The 18,875-nt window shown below is 42.3% G+C and overlaps 1 protein-coding gene across 1 annotated transcript in view; it reads left to right on the forward strand.

Moving 5' to 3' along the window:
- Window positions 1–18,875, forward strand: part of thsd7ba (thrombospondin, type I, domain containing 7Ba) — a 112,078-nt gene that overhangs the window by 85,311 nt on the left and 7,892 nt on the right. Inside the window, exons 13-20 of the mRNA XM_036540554.1 lie at window positions 677–943; window positions 1,721–1,899; window positions 11,514–11,647; window positions 11,731–11,884; window positions 13,176–13,317; window positions 14,193–14,308; window positions 14,702–14,819; window positions 17,014–17,159. Coding sequence (XP_036396447.1) covers window positions 677–943; window positions 1,721–1,899; window positions 11,514–11,647; window positions 11,731–11,884; window positions 13,176–13,317; window positions 14,193–14,308; window positions 14,702–14,819; window positions 17,014–17,159 — 1,256 coding nt within the window. The remainder of the gene's footprint in view (window positions 1–676; window positions 944–1,720; window positions 1,900–11,513; window positions 11,648–11,730; window positions 11,885–13,175; window positions 13,318–14,192; window positions 14,309–14,701; window positions 14,820–17,013; window positions 17,160–18,875) is intronic.

Raw genomic sequence — 18,875 nt, forward strand, 5'->3', positions numbered from 1 at the left:
TTATTTGCAGTGTGGAACTTGGTACCACATATTTTAAGAGACACGTGGCCCGCAAATTAGGTCTGAACTCCTTCGGCGTCCTTAACTCAGAATCGGTCCCAGAATGAGCATCTGTCTTAAGTTTTTCACCTGTCTCAACTGTTACTGTGTGTAATGCAGTAGAAAAATAGAAAGAAGTAGGTTAAGGCAAAAGCTGTTTGGTGAAGGAGAGGATATTCAAATGTTAAATAGGCCGTTAAACAGAAATGTTGAATCAACCAAATAAAATGTTAGGCGCTAATGAGCCCCTGAAATAGCGGATAACAGTGTTAAAGTAGATTCCGTTTGCAGCTGGATGAGTCAGTGTTCCTGTCTCTTGGACATGAATATATATATAATATATTTATATTCTTTCCTTTGGAGCAGTCAGTATGCCACTCTTCACAGTGAGAGTGCAAGGAGTGCACTTTTTTTTGTTTTTTCTTCAAATCTAAAATTCAGTTCACAGCCCACCTGTGAAAATGAGGTGGGCGAAGGTCTCTTCCAGTGATGCTAATCTGTGTTTCAAAAATAGGATTAAAGGTAATTCCTTATCTCGCCACACCTGAGGTGTTGACTTCCTGTTGAATTGTTATTGATCCCTTAGATCTGATATTCCCTCGTGCGACAAAAGTCTCTTCATCTCTCCTCGACACAGGCCGCAGCAAGAAGAGGGAGAAGTGTCTGAGGGCGGAGCTGTACCCCCTGCTGGAGACCGAGGCCTGTCCTTGTAAGGAGTTCCTGTCCCATCCCCATGGAAACTGGTCTGACTGCGTCCTGCAGGAGAGCCCGGCACAGGGCGCCCTGCAGGGCTGGAGGGCGCACAGGGACGTGAAGGAGTGCGGGCAGGGCCTGCGCTACCGGGCCGTGCCGTGCCTGGACCAGGGGGGCCGCCTGGTGGACCCCTCCCTCTGCACCGACTCAGGTTACATTACATTGCATTACATTGCATTAGATTACATTACATTACATTACATTGCATTAGATTACATTACATTGCATCACGTTGCATTACATTACATTACATTACGTGCATTTAGCCGACGCTCTTATCCAGAGCGACATCCATCACAATAAAACATAAGCATATCCATGTAATTTAAACAAGCAGCAGTGTCAGACCAGGCTCACAACATTCCTAGACCAATGAGTGTGAGCACAGCACTATTCAAGCCCTGTCACAAGTTTACTTCATAGAGGTTAGATCAGAGCCCGCTCTCCATCGACCTGTTGTCGGGTATCTGGTCAGGAGACACCACTCCCCAGGGTGACTTACAGAGCATACAGTTCACAAACGATCCATTTATACAGCTGGATTATATGATGAAGCGATGCAGGGTTGCATGGCTAGCAAGGGTACACAATTATTGTGAACCAGTAACATTCTGGTTGCAAACCCAACTACTTCATCACTTCACCTCCACCTTGCTGACGCTTATCGCCTAAGAGATGCTCACACCAGTCGTGTCTGTTTCACTCAGAGTGCAGACATTGTGACACACTACAGCGTGCAAAACACAGTTTGTACCAGAGAGTCCTGTTACAAAGTGCGCTCTGTTCACATCATTAGTTTAGAGTTTACATGTAAGAAGGGTTTCAGGATATTTGGTTCAGGTCTCATGTGTTATCGACCAGTCTGGTGCTTTCAGTGATCTCTCTCTGTGGCACTGCTTTCATCGTCTCCACCAATGTTTATTCAAAGGGTATACGGAGGAGGTCTGTCAAATCCCTTGCCCCCTGGACTGCAAGTTGAGCGACTGGTCGGCCTGGTCAGCCTGCAGCACCTCCTGTGGCAGTGGGGTGAAGGTCAGGTCCAAGTGGCTGCGGGAGAAGCCCTTTAACGGCGGTCGGCCCTGCCCCAAGCTGGACCTGAAGAACCAGGTGAGGTGTACCAAGGAACTTACGCAAATTCTACATGTACATATATGTATGTTCATCACACAAGGAGAATTTTTTTGTTCAGAGTTAGAGTTGTTGAAAGACGTTATATTACGTTTCCTTAGAAGATGTTCTTAGTGATTTTCATTTTATGATTTTTATGTCATAATTTTGCACAGTCAGATATTTACCAAAGCAGACAGCAGTCGCCCACCTGGGAATTGTGCTGGAAGCCTTTGGTTTACAAGCACTGCTCCGTACCACTAAACCATACTATTGCCACATTCAAAAGGATGATACACCAGTGTATGTTTTAATTTATGTCATGAAATAACCGCAGCACCATGATATCTGGATTCCTGTGCTACATTCACTGATAGTAGAACTATGGAGACAGAGACACCTCCACCTCTCTGCAATGCCATTTGCCTTGCAACAGAGTGCTTCTTTTACAAAGACAATATTTCCAGTGGTGTATGCTTTGTACAAACATTGTGTTCTTGTCAGTAACTTCTCTGCTGTTTGAGATGCACCCAGAATCTTTCTAATATATAAAGGGTATATTTCCATGATCAATGTTTGTGCTCAGTACCTTTGAAAAGAGTGTGTGTGTGTGTGTGCGCGTGTGTCCCCATGTGTGTGTGCGTGCATGCATGTGTTTGTGCGTGCGTGCGTGCATGTGCGTGCGTGCATGTGCGTGCGTGCACGTACGCATACACATTCATGTGAGCATGTGCATTAGTATGTGTGTGTGTGCATTTACTATACATGTATGTGTGTGCCTGTACACATGCATGTGAGCTCACACTGACTGTGTGTATGTGTTTATTATCTTTTTTTGTTTTTGACTGACACAGTGAAATAGGCACTGTGTAAATCAATGAGCTGCACCTATATAACACTTTACACTGTAATTAACTCCTTTCACTTCTGACCCATGAATAATATAAGAAGAAAAAGCGGGCTGCAACAGTAATTTCTGTGCTTTAACATATCACTTATTAGAATACTTGTGACAGTATGTCCCTGTAGCACCACGGTTTAAAGAGGAGGCTTATTATAATGTTAATGCCGTGTAACTTATTGCGTTATGGCTGTCTTGTGTATGCATGAACAACCTTTAAAGGGCAGTCATTTACAGAGGTCAGCATGCAGGTGAAGCAGTGCGCATGAAAACTGCTCAAATGTGTTCTTTTGGAGACATAACTGCAGATGGTTAAGTGCCCGCTAACAACCTTTATATTTCCCCAGCCGAGCTGGTCTCTTATAACCTGTCATCCACAGCAGATATTGCATTTGCTTATGGCTTTTTTATTATTAAAAAGGGTCATGAACACTCGTTATTAACATTTTGTTAACTGCCATATTGCAAGGGCTTGTATCAATACATCTGTCCGATATTATTTACATCAATGCCGAGAGGATTTCCTCAGAGCCCTTGGAAATTCTGGTTCACTGTGTTCTCGTTGCTGACAACATGTTAATCCCCTCATCCTCAAAGCCAAGGCAACAACTTGCCTGATTTTATACAGGTTGTTCTTCAGAAGTCAGGGAGAGCAAAGGCACATTTCTGTTTATTCAGGACTTAAAATACCAACCGTGTGCCGAATGTGTAATGCTTTCTTACCATGTCCGTTTGGTGTTTGGTACGTCTTTGTTTGTGCTTTTATTATTGGCTATTATTTTCATGCTGTGCTGGGTTTGGCAATCTCAGTACACAAGACTCATACTAGTCAGTAAGCCTTTACCATATTAAATGCACATCAACAGTTATTGAGGTTAAAGCTATGATTAAGGCAAGGTTAAACGTACGAAAAAAATCACATTTTTTTCCCCATCTTTTTTTAATGAATACTTGATGAGTGGACATTGCACGTTCCTTCCTCTGATCCTGCTGTGACCTCAAAGCAAATCAAGAGAACCATATTCCAGGCATTACCACTGTGGTGTCACCGCGGTCCCCGAAGCAGATGTTTCTAAGGCCTCTGTCTCCGCTGCCCAAAATGACTTGGTGTGAAATGACAGAGATTAGATTTATCCACGTCTCAAGTCAGCTCTGTGAGGGCTGTAAGTTCTCTCGCTCTCCCTCTCTCTTTCTCTCTCTCTCTCTCTCTCTCGCTCTCCCGGCGCCTCCCAGATGAGCAAGGTATCAGACTGCAGTCTGCTGAATTTGATTGGACGTGCTGTGTGACGGTGTCACTCCTCTGATGACTCACTAGTTGGGCGCTATGAAAAACTTGTTGCCAGGTGCACTTGTGGCGCTCATGATACTTTGCTCAGACAGGGCATGATGTCACAAATTCCAGACTCAGCACGTATTTTGATTGTAAATGAACATATCTGATGACAGCAGGGCTCTCCCCAAACCACATTTCCTTTTGCTTACTACATAGTCAAGCTGCACTGCAAATACACGTCTTTCATTCTTTGAAATATGCAGCTTAATTTCAGGAATTATTTTGGTTAAAGTTTACATGAAAGAGACAGAGATTTCTGAAGTGTATGCACATTGCAGCTCATATGTAACTAGTCCTACTCTTAAATGTCATTTGAAATGTCAATGTGCACTTTAATTAGTGTCCTTTGTACAGAAAGCACTACCCTTGCCTCATTCTCAGCCTGACACGAGCTCACAAGTCATTTTATTCCAGCAGAGGAAGTTAAGCATGTGGGAAATGTGGCAATTAATCACATCAGATAGCGTCGCCTCTCCTGCGGTCCTGCAGTGCTAGCCGCGGGTCAGACGAGGGGCCTGCGGGCCCGCTGCTCAGTCCCTGCCTCACGGCGTGGAGTGTTCCCGCACGCTTACCCTGCCCTCCGCCATATGGCCGCCATCATGGGCTCTTAGGCGGACAGGGCCAGAGATGGGCCACCTCACTGCAGGCCAGCATCAATTAACAGGCTGTCCAAATCTTTACTTAGCGCTCATTAGACCTCTAATAACTCTAACTCTGACTGTTTGCGTGCAGAGCTTTTGCGAAGGAGGGAGATTGAAACTGGCCAGAGTGTTGTTAAAAACAGGTGTCCTGTTCTGTTATAATTATTTTAATAAGATGTGTTTCAGATCCAGGCAAGAATGTAATAAGGAGAGAAAAAACATCGACTGTATTGCAAATTAGCAATTATAAACTCGCTACCAGCAGGGGTACAGACAATAAAATATAAAATGCAAAATGTTGAGATTTTGTGATGCTGATGAGCTGGTGACCTTGTAAATGCTACAGGACCTTATTCAACAAGCACTTCATCAAATGGCAATTTATGTTTGGCTGAGGAAAACCCCTCCTGGGTCAAAAAGCAGAATTTTTATGATGTAGTTTTTGATTAATACTGGCTGTTTTTGTAGATTCTCCTTTATGCCCTTAAACTCTATTTTCTGCCTGTGTATCTGAACCCTGTATATCCAGCACTGTACAAGAAAGCTTGTTTTTATCAGAGAATAAAGGCATGCTCCTCTATCTCTTATTACCTTTAAAAGTAGCCTCATACCCGCCAGTCTCCTTTAAGTTTGTGTGCTAACTTTATGCATTGTTATTGTAAGCAGCACATCTTTTCCTGGAAGAGAAAACACAAAGTATTTTCATCATAGGACGGTTTGTCATTTAACAAAATTTTAATAACCTGAATTGAGAAGAATCCCTTAGTGCATTTTAATGACAGTGATGTGTGTCATTCTCTCTATCTGCATTACAGTCCATAATAATAATTTTAAAGGTGTTTCAGCACAGCATGGACCAACCCAGCTTGCCCTTGTCCACACTATAAATCAGTCATGCTTCCTTTATTTGACATAGCAAATCAATGTTCTGTGCTTTATTGTCTCGTAAATCTGTATACGGTGTTTCCACTGTGAAGTGAAACGTAATTACGATTGCATGGCTAGGTGGCTGAGATTTCTTGCTCTCCAATTTCCTGCTAACTCATTGACTTGGGCTGATTCCCTGAAAACGAGATTGATGTTGATTTGAGCTAAAACAAGTTTCCATTAATGAGCGCCTTCAAATGTTTGTCGGCAGCGTTCATGAAGTGAAAAAAAATGGGTATGATCAAGGGAAGTTTGTTATTCATCTGGAGAAACCTAAATGTGATTAGTAATGTCTGTAATCGGAAAACATCTCTTTCAAAGGGGGTTTAGGGGAAAGCTTGACACAAATTGGCCTGAAACTCAGTGGCAGTCTCCTATTGAAATGTTTTCATGAGGTGTCATACCATGTCTGAAGTGTGCAGATGACATAAGTGTGTTAATGTGAGGAAGATGTCGATTTCCTGGCTGCTGAATGCATAGACATGCCACAGGAAGTGAGAAATGTCAAGGTAATGGCACCTCTGAGAACATCCTTCACTGGGAATATGCTTCCATCACAAAGCAGAATTTGTGAGTCTTATTACATTTCTTAAACATGATTCTGAAATATGATAGCTTTGTTTTGTTTTATGTATATGATCCCATATTTTATGATTCCAAATGCAAATTCTGTTGTCCTGTTGTCTGCAAGTGCTAAAGGCGCTCTCAATGGTTGAACTTAGTGCTTTCTTAAACCTGGATCTTGTACTGTATTGTATTCAAGGGTTCTGTTTGATTTGAATTTATGCTCATATGACAGCAGTGGTCATGACAACGCCAAGCCTTTGAGGGCGCAGCAATTAGTGACAACATTTTCTCCTGAATTATTTTCTCTCAGCAACACAGCTGATATATTTTACCAGTTTAACGAAGAACTGATAAACACAGCTGACCAATGGGGTGTTTACAATCTGCATTGTAGTGAGATTTTCAGTACCTGCAGGGATTTGACCGTTACATACAAGAGGTTTGATCGAGGTAGCGTGGTCCTTTGCATAATGACTTCAGAGGTGAATCTGCATAGTCTTCAGACAATCCCATGTGGCAAATAGTTCAGTTTGCTTTTGGAGACTTTCCAGTTTCATCAAGCTGTTACAAAGGTTAACCCTGGCTCTAAACTAATTTGAATTGCAAAATAAGAGGGGTGAAAATTGTTGGAATAATGAATGCCCACTAGACAGCAGTGCAATGCTGGTCTCCCCTTGAAAAAAAAATCCATCTGTGACTTAAAATAAAATATCTTCTCAAATCCCATAAAATGTGTCTTGATGAAGTTATACAACAGCTGTTAGGTTTAAGGTTTGACTGAGATCAGGTCACGGGTTTTCGACCTTTGTGGTATACTGTACTGAAGGTGGAGTAACTCACTTCTGGGTGCAGTGCTTTAGTGCGAACAGTCTTTTTTTTTGTACTGTAATTGCATGTTCAGAATTAGGTCATAAGGTCATAAACATCGTAATTATTTTTTACAGGCATATACTATATTTCATGGGGGGGTTTAGTTTAATTTTTTAAATAAGGGAATTTTACCTCATATTTATGTGGTATTAGATTCAGAACCTATATATTCCCAAAAAATGCGTTTGGAAATAATGTGTAATGTCAGTTCAGGTATGATCAGTTTAAACATCATACAGTCATCAACATACAGTGTTCTTCTTTATATATATAAAGAAGAACACAAACATTTGGACGGATAGATGAGAGATAGATAGACAGACAGACAGATTGATTGATTTAATTTGAGGGGTTGGTTTACAATGTGTGGATAAATGCGATATCTTCAAGACCGAGAGGATCAATACGGGAATGTTGTGAAGGTTAGGAGGGTATCATTCTTCCATACCTCTGTTCAGCGTTCAGTCACTGGCAGGGCTCTAAACATCCATGCACCATCTTGTAAGCCTATTATGGCCCACGGTGAAATAGAAATTCATCTCCATGGGTTGTCCCTCGTCACAATTGTTTTCTATCATGTCCAATGGCCCGGCAGCAGGGGTTGGCGTTCTCTATTTGTAGTCTGTGACAGACTGTGGCAGTTTAAAGAGATTTACAGAGAGGGGGCTGCACTGTAAGGGTCACATTCCCTGCGACTGTTGGATTCACTGATGATCTCTTGTTCAGCAGAGCTGTGTGCAAAGGTCTTGCGGTGATAAAGGCAGTCGAGATCAGAGGGGATTGCAGCTGCAGGTACTGATCTACACTTCATGTCTTGAGGTCAGCGACAGAGGTGTGTTTTGCAGCAAACATCCATGACCGGGATGGGCGCATTACATATTTGAAACCGCCAAAATCAGAGATGCAGCAGAATCTGTTCGGCCAGTCAACTTCGGTAAACACCGAATAGGGTGTACTTGTATATTAATCTTCATACACTTTTTAGAATATAGTCTATTCCTGCCTGTTCGTGGTAATATTTCATTACATTATGATACTAAGAACATTCTGCAATTTGCATTAAGTTAATAGATACATTACCATATAGAAGTCAGAGAGGTGAGAGTGAAGCATTAAATCACTCAATCCTCATTAGTGTCACTAAAACAGGGATCCCCCCCCCCCATCAGATCATCGTCCTTTGAATGGCCAGTTGTTTCAGTCTTACTAGAGCCCTTTACTTAAAAACTGACATAACCTTAAATCTCGCTTAAGTCCTTTACGCATTAAGTGAGTGAGATGGCATTGATTTTTCTTCCTGCCCACGCCTCCTGCTTCCGGAAGCTTACCGTTACTGTTTGAAGAGTAGCTGTCATTAGCTCCTTGTTGCCCTTAGCTACCACCAAGCAGGAATGCTAGTTTGGGGAAGTACTCAATGAGAGAAGTCTGTTGAAGAGCGGGTCGCTGCCACACAACCTCGTACAGCTGAAATGCCCAGGATCAATAAATTGTTTTATAACCTTTTTGCCTGAGTTTTGTATAATTCAGTGCAATAACTCTACATTTAAGAACCACCTATGTATTATTACCTTCATCTCAAACAGTTAAGGTTTGAGGGTTCCCTGCAATCAAATGAATTGTTCTGCAAATTTCTGAAGCTGAAAATATTCTGTATATTTTGCTGAAGGTACATTTCACAAAACTTAAAGGCTATGGTGTCATACTTTTAGCAAGTCAGCTACACCTACAACTGTTACAGTGGGAGTGCTGAATTTCTCACAATCATAAAATGTGTCGGTACCCTAGGTGTTGCATGTAAGGGGGTGGTAGTATTGTATAGTTTTAATTAAGACTAATACTAACCACTTTTGTCAGCTAGCCAAGTTGTATATATTTGAGGAATTGATACAGGAATTTTCTCAACCACCAGTGTAAAAGGTTTGATTTCACTGAGACAAAAGGGAACCCTTGGATTGGTGTGGAAAGAGGGAAGCTAATTGGTGGAAACAGTATGAGAACTACTACATTAGTATGTAGGATGTCTGTTCCATATAATTATGATTGCTGATTTGAATGCATTAGTTTAATGGGTATGTATAGGCAAATTGATAACAGCTTTGGATGAAATTAGCAGATTGTGTGATGCAACAATGCCTCATATCCTGTTTTTACTTAGATGTTCAATATGAAGAATGACCTGTGACCGTACATTAAAAAATAACATACAACTGTTACATCCGTCTGCTTGCTCTTTCGCCTTTCCTCAGCTGGCGTTTTAAAAACCTGTGCTAAAGTTAACGTTTAAGAGCGCATTCAGCCTTCAAAACAGTGTGTTGCAACGAGGCTCCAAACTTCAGGGGCTTCAGCTGTTTTTTTCAGCCCTGGAGATGTTCCAGCTCATTTTGGGCCGAATGTACTGTGGCACAGATGTGTTCTGCATTAGGGCACATTCATTTTTCTTTCTGTTTTTTTTTTTTTTTTTTATTCCCCATAAAGCTTTATACTCAGTTAATCTTTATCAGAGCAAATCTAAAGCCAGCCCTGGGGACAACGCAAACGCGTGAGCTCACGGCAGTATTGCAGTCTACATCGCCATGAATCATTGAATAAAATAAAATGATTAGCAGAGGGTCTGGCTCTTAACCAGATCATTTACACAGTCATATAGTCTCAGCTTAGTTCAATGAAAGCAGATTTAGCGACTTTCTCAAGCCCAGATGGAAAGGAAACAGCCAAGCTCCTCACACTAATGGATGTATCGTTTTGTTTTCTTCCTTCTCTTCTGCTTGTCATGCACTGCTAATATGGACGTCCACAAAGGCTCAGGTCAGTGCCGCTAATTCTGTGTTTCTGCTCTGCTTTCGTTAATGAAGCGACTGCATGCCAGGTGCGTCAGGTTCGCGCAGGTGACCTCTTGCAGGTCCCCCCTTGGTTGTGACAGCAAACACAGCTTTATTCAATCTCTGAGTGCACATACGGATGTGATGCGCGCTCACTGAAATTCCATCCCCGTCCCGTCCACCTCCCGGAGTCTGACAGCTGTAATGAATCTGGGGACATCATTATAGTCGGAAAACCTTTTTGAAAACCATCTCGGATGAGCTGGCCTTGTCTTATTTTTATGCTTTAAATGAAACTCAATAGAATTGGAAGTCGGTAAAAGGTAGATAGAGAGGGTGGTGCGAGAGGGTGTATTTAATTTGCACCGGGGGGAGACAGGCTTTGATGTGATTGCCCTGTGCGTGCTTCATCGCTACCTTGCGCCATGATGTCAGCAACTCTGCACCTCTCTGTTGGCCTGTAGCAAAGATTATTGCTGTTGAAAGCTCATACATAATCATACTAGCAGTGACACTATTACTGGCACTGGCAACAGTGCAGTTTATTATCAAGTAGTGTTGAACTAGCTCGCCTGCGCCTAAGCAGTTAGGTTGAATAGAGCCATCTGATAGGTCCGTTCTGTATTTGCTTCATAATACTAAGTAAATACAGAATACACGCATTGTAATTGTGTTTAACCTTGTTCCTGAAACTAGGAATAATTTTGTTATTCAGCGATTCTTTTATTCAGCGAAATAATTAGAGTTTCTTTTGAAAAGCAAAGCGTACGCTTTGATGCGTCAAGCAGGATGTGAACGTAGCCTGATGTACACACTGCAGGCAGCTGCAAAGACAGATGGGATATGATGAGAGGGAGAAGGAGGGGCGTCTTGTGAATAATTCTCTCTAAACGCTAAGCACTTCCACAAGTTGTGGTAGCATAGTATATATGTTTATGTATACTGTGAGGAAGAGAGAGAGAGAGAGAGAAATTAAGAAAGAGATTTGTGAATATAAATGTAGATTTAATATTTCGCTTTCAAGCTGGCCGGAGATACTGCTATGTTGTTTTTGTTTCGTTTTGTGTGAAACTGATTTGTCCTTCCATCTTTGCTGTGCTGCAACAGTGTCGTTTTGAACTGTGTTTCATGCTTTGGATTTCATGCTTTTGTAGTTGTGCTGCATGTCAGCATGGCATACTGTATATGGCAGACATGTATATTCACTGTAAATGAATCACAGGGATCTAGGAGTTTCTGTAGTAGTAAAAGGTACAGCCTCTGTCTGCAGCTTCAGTGTTAGAAAATCTCTTTCTTTGAAAGTTTCAGCATTATGCTTGTTCAGGCCTAATCTTTAAATCCCAGGCCTCATCCTTCACTCCTCACAGGAAAGGCTGTCACAGACATGAGATTCATGTTAGTAACATGAATTATCGTGTTCAGCACAAGGGTGCCATCATACAGGGAAATAAGTAGCTAGATAGACACGACAGAATATGTCAAACTTGTTTATTTGCTGTTATGTGGGTTTGTTTCTCACGCGGCCTGGTCACAGCCCTGTTTGTGTGTGTTCCCAGGTGTCTGAGGCAGTTCCATGCTACAGCGAGTGCAGTCAGTACGTCTGGGTGACGGAGTCCTGGTCTGTGTGCACCATCAACACCTTGGACAAGCTGCCAGAGTGCGGGGAGGGTGTGCAGAGCCGCAAAGTCAGGTGAGTCGACACTGTTGCCCCGGGATACACCACACCAATGCGAGCCGGGACTGACCCCGCCTGCTCTCTCACCTGATCGGCAGGTGCGTGAGGAAGGGCAGTGAGGTACAGGGGGACCCTGTGGACGACAGCCTCTGTGACCCGGAAGAGATGCCCGTCAGAGCCCAGACCTGCTTCCTGCCCTGCCCGGACGACTGTGTGATGTCACAGTGGGGCCAGTGGAGTTCTTGTCCTCTTGTAAGCACCATTTTTAAAATGCTGTTGAAGAAGCTATATTAGTAGTAACTATGAATGCTTATTCAGTGTGGTCAGCAGTGGGACACCAGTGTGGTGTAGTGGTAAGGAGCAGGGCACATAACGCGTGGTTGCTGGTTCAATTCCCCGCTAGGGTGCTGCTGTTATACCCTTGGGCAAGATACTGAACCCACAACTCTGTAACAACTCTCAACAATGTAGTGTAATGTAATGTAATGCAATGTACTGATTGAAAGTTGACGTCCTAGCATTGTTGTACCTACAGTTCCATCACAGGACGTCTTGTGATTTAGTAATGTAGACAGCAGCCAGATCTGCAACAGTGTTTGAGCACTTCCCATGTAGGTCCAATCATAGCACACCCATCTGCATGAAGCCAAAATGAAAACTGCCAAAATAAGTTTTTTATTTTATTTCACACCTCATCCACCTTGTGATTGAGTACAGATCTGCTTGGAACCCATTCAAGGTCAGAACCCAAGAGCTATTTTAGAACTGTTGTGTCCTAGCGAATAATACTCTAAAGGAAAGAGCACCCTTTTTGGAACATGCTGGACATATTTAGGTTAGTTTAAAGGCAAAACAGGTTCTCGGTTTGAACTGATAGCCCTCCTCATTTCAATCACAGGAGCTACACATTGTCTGCATAGTCCTCCCAGTTTTCTGTAGACTGCTAGTTATTCAAATGCAATTTTTTTGGCTACAGTCTTTGTCATCATTTTGATTTTGAACAGTCCATTGTTTGTTAAGTATGCCTTCTGCGTCATGCTATTCTGCACACAGAAACGAACAAAATCAATTCAGCGAGTGAGGTTTAATCATTTGTTCCACTAGCAGATAATTAGTATAATTGCCCAGAAAGCCTTAGCACACAAATGTGCCGCATTGATCTGGCTGAATGCTGCTCTCACTAATGACTGTTACAGCTGGTTGCTAAACTCGATGATCTGGCCGGTTACACGTCTTAACTGCGGGTCATTATGGACCAACAGTGATGGAAATGCAGATCATTTTACCACCATCGTATCCTGAAAAGGCAACTTCTTTCTCAGAAAAACATCACATTGTGTTCATTGTTTTTCAAACTGGTGTTGAGGTAACATTACATGCAAGCCTTGCGCTATGGGGGTGCTTAGGGATGCATTGCACCCCCAGACGGACCTCAGTGCACCCCCAGTTATATCCTGATACATAGTGCACCCCCATGGATTGCAGTTGCACCCCTCTGTATTTTCTCCTGGCGCCGAGCCTGATTACATGTGATTTCCTGTAGCCATGTGACCAGAGCTCAGTGAGGAGCAGGCGGAGGGACGCACTACGCCTCCCTGAAAATGGGAAAACCTGCCCCGAGGACAACCAGACAGAGGCCTGCATTCTCAACAGCACCTGCTTCACCTACCAATACAACCTGTCAGGTAACACTCACCTGCTGTCCGGGTCTGTCCAGAATACTCAGCCGCAGCTGCAGTCTGTCAGGTGTACTCACCGGCTGCGACAATCTGTCAGAAACGCACACCTACCGCTGCTATTTGTCCGATATCCTCGCCTACCTACCGCTGCTGTTTTTCAGCTATACTCAACAATGTTAGCTGCTTGTGAGGTGCTTGCATTCCCCAGTGCAGTGAACACTCAGCTCGTGTTTTATTTAGTGAGGTACCTAGAAAATCAACCACCTGAATTAAAGATTAGATTGGGGGTGAGAATCCTTAAAGTATTGTTTTGTTGAAAGCTTATTGATGTGTGATATCTGATGTAATACATATATAATGAGGCCTCTTTCTTCTCTCTCCTTTTCTCTCTGTGGGCATGTGTCTTTGTGCATACATGCGTTTGTGTGTGGGTTTGCATGCTTTCATGTCTTTGTGAACCCGTATGTGCATGTGTATGCGTTTACGCATGAATGCATGCCTTTGTGTGTCTGTTTGTACATCTCTGTGGGGCTTCGTGTGTTTATATGTGCACATTTCTGTGTGTGTGTCTGTCTGTTTGTCTGTGTCTGTGTGTGCGTGTGTGTATGCGCGCATGTGTTTATGTGCCTGTGTGTGCGTGGGTTTGTGTGCCTGTGTGTGTGTGTGTTTGTGTGTGTGCGTGTGTGTGTATGGTGTGTGTGTGTTTGTGTGTATGTGTGTGCGTGCATGTGTGTGTGTGTGTTTGTATGCGTGTGTGTTTGTGCGTGTGCGTGCACGTGTGTGCGTGCATGCATGCGTGTGTGCGTGTGTTTGTATGCGTGTGTGTGTGCATGTGTGTGCTCGTGTGTGCATGTGCGTGTGTGTGCGTGCATATGTTACAGACTGGAGCACCTGTCAGCTGAGCGAGAACGCCGTCTGTGGCCAGGGCGTGAGGACGCGCTTGCTGGACTGCGTCCGCAGCGACGGGAAGGTGGTGGAGCTGAGTGTGTGCGAGGAGGTAGCCTCATTCTCCTCCACGGCCCCCTGCTTTCCCTTCCCCAGCCTCTCTCACGGGGGGACGGAGCAGCACCAACTCTCATTCTGTTTTTAAATAAGGTCTCCTATGTGATTAAACTATTAATGTGCCATGAGGGCAGAAGATCAAGACATTTTCAACTAATTGGCTTTCCAGCATTAAAGAAAATGTTTTATGCCACTCTGTACACTTCACAGTAGTCATTTGAAAGACTCACCCCTCAGGATTCAAGCCGGCATCCTTCTGCTAACAAACCAATTTCCCTAACCGCGTTTCCACCCATTGCCACTCATTAAGTCATCAGCTGCTTTGATGTCGTAATGCCGTAGCTTAGCCGTTGCTGTTTTACCACGGTATTCTCTCCTGCTTCTGCAGCTCGGCTTGCCCAGGGACTGGAAGCTGACCGTTCAGTGTCAGGTTGACTGTCCAGTGAACTGCCTCCTCTCAGAATGGTCGCCATGGTCTGAATGCTCGCACACGTGTGGCAGCCAAGGTATTGGTCTTTCACTTTGAAAAAAATGTGTTACTCCATATGTCGCTTTTATCGTGAGGAGTCTGTTACAAGATTGCATCTCATATATATCTGTCAGGTGATTGTAACCTCTTAGAGATGTAATGTGCAGGAATGCAAAGGAAATATTGAAACAGGTAATTTGTTGCATGTTATGAGTTACTTCATCGTAACAAAAATGTAAATAGAGCCCTAGTGTAATCTAACGGAGCACACTTTAGTTGTAAGAAGTCATATTTTGTAATTATACCTTAATGTATTATCAGAGCTTGTTTTTTATACTTAACAATTAATAGTCCATCAATCAAAAAGAAAATTTGATTTCCCTCAATAATGGCTAAAGCTTATTCATTGATAATTTGGAGTCTCTGGTTTGTTTACCATTACTGTGGTTGAGAAGCGTTATTACTTCATGCATAATAAACGAGCTAATTATCTAGTCTTGCAGTGTCTGTTGTCTCTCAGCTCCCTTGGACCCGTGTCCCTAGGATACATGTGGTTAATTAGAAACATTCAACAGTCTCCATTAATCTTAATTTGGCAATGGCCAGTTCCTCTCCCAGTCAGGTTTCCCACCAAAGTGAAAGAGATGGAATCAGATCAAATGTGGAATTAGAGTCAGGCTTGTAAATTGTGGGCTAAAGAGTTGGACTTCAACACAATTAAAATTTTGAGGTAAATTTGAAATACATGCATATCATCATTTGGAAGGGGGTTCAGATGCCAAGAGGTACCAGGATTAGTTTCCACAGTATGCGATTGGCAGTGTCTAGTAGGTTGTAAGGTGTAGTTGTAACTTAATTGTCAGAAGGTGCTGTTAAAAATTGCTGTGTTTTTCTGTTTTTTGTTGTCGTCTTTAGCTTGGCACGCATTGTGCTGTTTTGAATTCGGATCTTGTTAGTTTCCCTATACCCTGTAGTTGTATAAATTAGCTAGTACTGCATCCTCAAACAGACTTTGCTCTCAGGTGAGAACTACCTTCTCACTGTGGAACTGTACACATCCTGTCTCCGTACTGTTGCTATACTTACTGTATGCACTTTTGTACATCGCTATGGATAAAAGCGTCTGCTAAAAAAATAAATGTAAATGTAAATGTAGAAGGTGTACAACATGATTTAAAAATATCGTGACAATAATTGTCAAATGCAGGAAGTGCTTTAAAGCATCTGTCAGATAAGACTAGTACTGGGGCTTTACAGCTGTCTCCAGATGGTGGCACAGACTCCAGTGGGAAATCTCATTCACTCTTTCTGCTCTTGCTTGTTTGTTAAATTCTCAAAATAGGCAACAATTAAACAAATCAGTTATATGTGGACCAAGTGTCGTGTCCACCAACAGAGGGCGGTAAACTACAGCGCCACTTCATCAGGGTGGAACGCTGAATCTTTCTGTCATTTCAAAGCTTCCATATCAAAACTAATAATACTGATTTTAAGGAAGAATTCAGCTCAGTCACCTGCTCCCTTGGGAGAACAAGCTTTGAACTGCAGGATATATAATATGTTTGAAAGTAAAATGTTCTGTCATTGTTCCCTCCATATTCTTCCTGCAGGTTTGAAGGTCTTTCATATGACTCACTAGAGATGCTTTAAATGAGTCTTGTACTGCCAAGAGATTGTAAACTGTATCCTCCTGTTTAGCTGATTGTACTGGACATTACTTTTGTCAGTGACTGTGCGAAAGTTTTAAAAATAGTTCCAGAGACAACAGTTAAATTCTTGAAATGTGAACATGCAGGTGCAATCATGTTGACTTCCAATGTTGCAGTGTGAATATAGCTGATAAATTCCTGAAATAGATTGCACTTACAGTAAGCAGGATGTGCTAATGTTTTTTAAAATCGGTGCACTTTGACATAGTTAGCATTATAATGTATTGTAGATGTCTATAGAAACAGACACGGGTATTAGCCATAGAAGGTATCGTTCAGTAATTAGGACACTTGCGAAATTCATGTGACCTCTGGTGGTGAGCATTGGAACTGTCCAAAAGAAACACAGAATCAAGCCACTGGGGAAAGCAGGTAGTTGGGACACGTCGCCTGTCAGATAGTGGTCCACAATTTTTGACAGTTATCATCTGACCGTTCCTCTGTGTAGGATATAAGCAACCATTGCCTGAAACAACTATCAGAGGAGGATAGAAGCTTAGGTCTTGGCTTTTGTCCTGACAGGTCACATGATGCGTTCTCGGAGTGTGATGCAACCGGCCCATGAGGAGGGAAGGCCCTGCCCGTCCCAGCTCTCCCAGACCAAGCCCTGTCCCATAAGGCCTTGCTACAGATGGATGCTGGGAGACTGGTCCCCCTGCCGTGTGGACGTATGGCCTTCATCAGTTTGTTCTTGAAGATCGTTTTTTTTTTTTTTTTTCCATTTTCAGAATCTCTTGGAATACAGATAATAAGCTCAACAGTTCTATCAGATATGTCCAATAACACACAGTGACTTGAGATTGTGTTTATCATTACTTTGTTTTATTATGATTTTATTATGATGTCATATTATTGTTGAAGGCTTGTCTTTAAAAGTATAGTGAGAGAGTCCCTTATAGCACAATGCTTTACAAGTAGGCACTAATTTAACTGTAATATATCTTAAGCTGTAATGTGATCAATCACCTAATGTTTGTGTTGTCTCCCCCATGCAGTGCAAGCTAGAATATCTAATGCCGTCCCCATTACGTTGTTTTATCTTTGCTCTGTTGTTTACCTGTAGAATATGTAGCGGAACATGATGGAAACATTGAAGGATTTAATTAGTTTTCATGGTCCTCCCCAATTTCACACACACACACACACACACACACACACACAGTCTAATTAAATGAATAATTAAGTAAAATAAAATCATCATTAAAAACAGACAGTATTATTAAGGTTCTCCAAAATACCCCACATAAGATATTTACAGCTTGTCTTTCTGTGAACAATTGTCAAATTCTCTGCGCCATATCAGAGCAAGTTGCCCTGTATAAATTGTAAATGAATTCTTTATAGAAGAAAGGAGGATGAGTTTAATTAGTTTTTTTAAGCATGCAGACATGCATGCATTGTGTGATAGAGGGACTTTGTGTCTTTGAAACGTGAGGCACCTGTTAATGAATCAGCTCTTTGGATCTGCAATCTGATCATTAAAATGAAACTCAGGCGGTTGTTCAGATTTTCATCCGTTCTCAAACCTCTTTCTTCTCTTTCTCATCTGGACCGAGTTTTAATTAAACGTTTCTGTGTGTCCCCTGCGTGCCATCTCTCCCACGGATCTAATACAATGCGATTCTAATGCTTAACTAGAAATGCAGTCTCCTCTCGCTCTCTCTGTCTGGACGTATGTCTGTCTGTGTCTCCCTGTTTTTATGAGCAAAATGAAGAACTCGGATAGATTTATTGTTGCGGTGAATTAATGCACAAATTAATTCTTTCCGCATCTCTTTTTTTTCCACTTCCTCCTCTTTCTGTCTTGCAAGAAATACATTTTTACTTATTCATTAGTTTGTTCTGTTTCTCCCTCTGAATTAACCAGTGTCTTTGTGTCAGAATGGGAATAATATTGGCACAGAGTGCAAATCAATCATCAGTTTTTATTGTTCCTAACGTTGCAGTCTAAACAGCTTGCAAACTAAAGTTCTCCATCCCCCTCTGAGTGTTTCAGATGAGAGAATTAGGATTTTATGATGATGGAAACGTTTTAGCAGATCCTTCTGGGTTATCTACTTTGCCGTAAGTAAGCAGTCAAGGATAGCTAGCTATCTAGCTTGTCCGTATCTTTTTATCAGTGTTTAAGGCCTATCTGAGGTTATTGCAATGTGTTTAAAATCTAAGAAGCTGGGAGCACAGATTAAAAGCTAGCGAAAAAACAGCTGGAAAAACTGTTTTTTAAAAAAGGCAAGAGAGATGATTGGAGGGTGCTGAACACTACAGATGCCCTGAGATGCAAGGTTGTCACTAACACCCACAGAGTCAGCACCTGAACTAATGTTAGCTACCCCGCAAATGCTGTTGTGTGGTTCTCTATGTGTATTATGTGATTCAGATGACCC

Source organism: Megalops cyprinoides, chromosome 11, assembly GCF_013368585.1.
Source record: "Megalops cyprinoides isolate fMegCyp1 chromosome 11, fMegCyp1.pri, whole genome shotgun sequence".
NCBI classification, from domain to species: Eukaryota; Metazoa; Chordata; class Actinopteri; order Elopiformes; family Megalopidae; genus Megalops; species Megalops cyprinoides.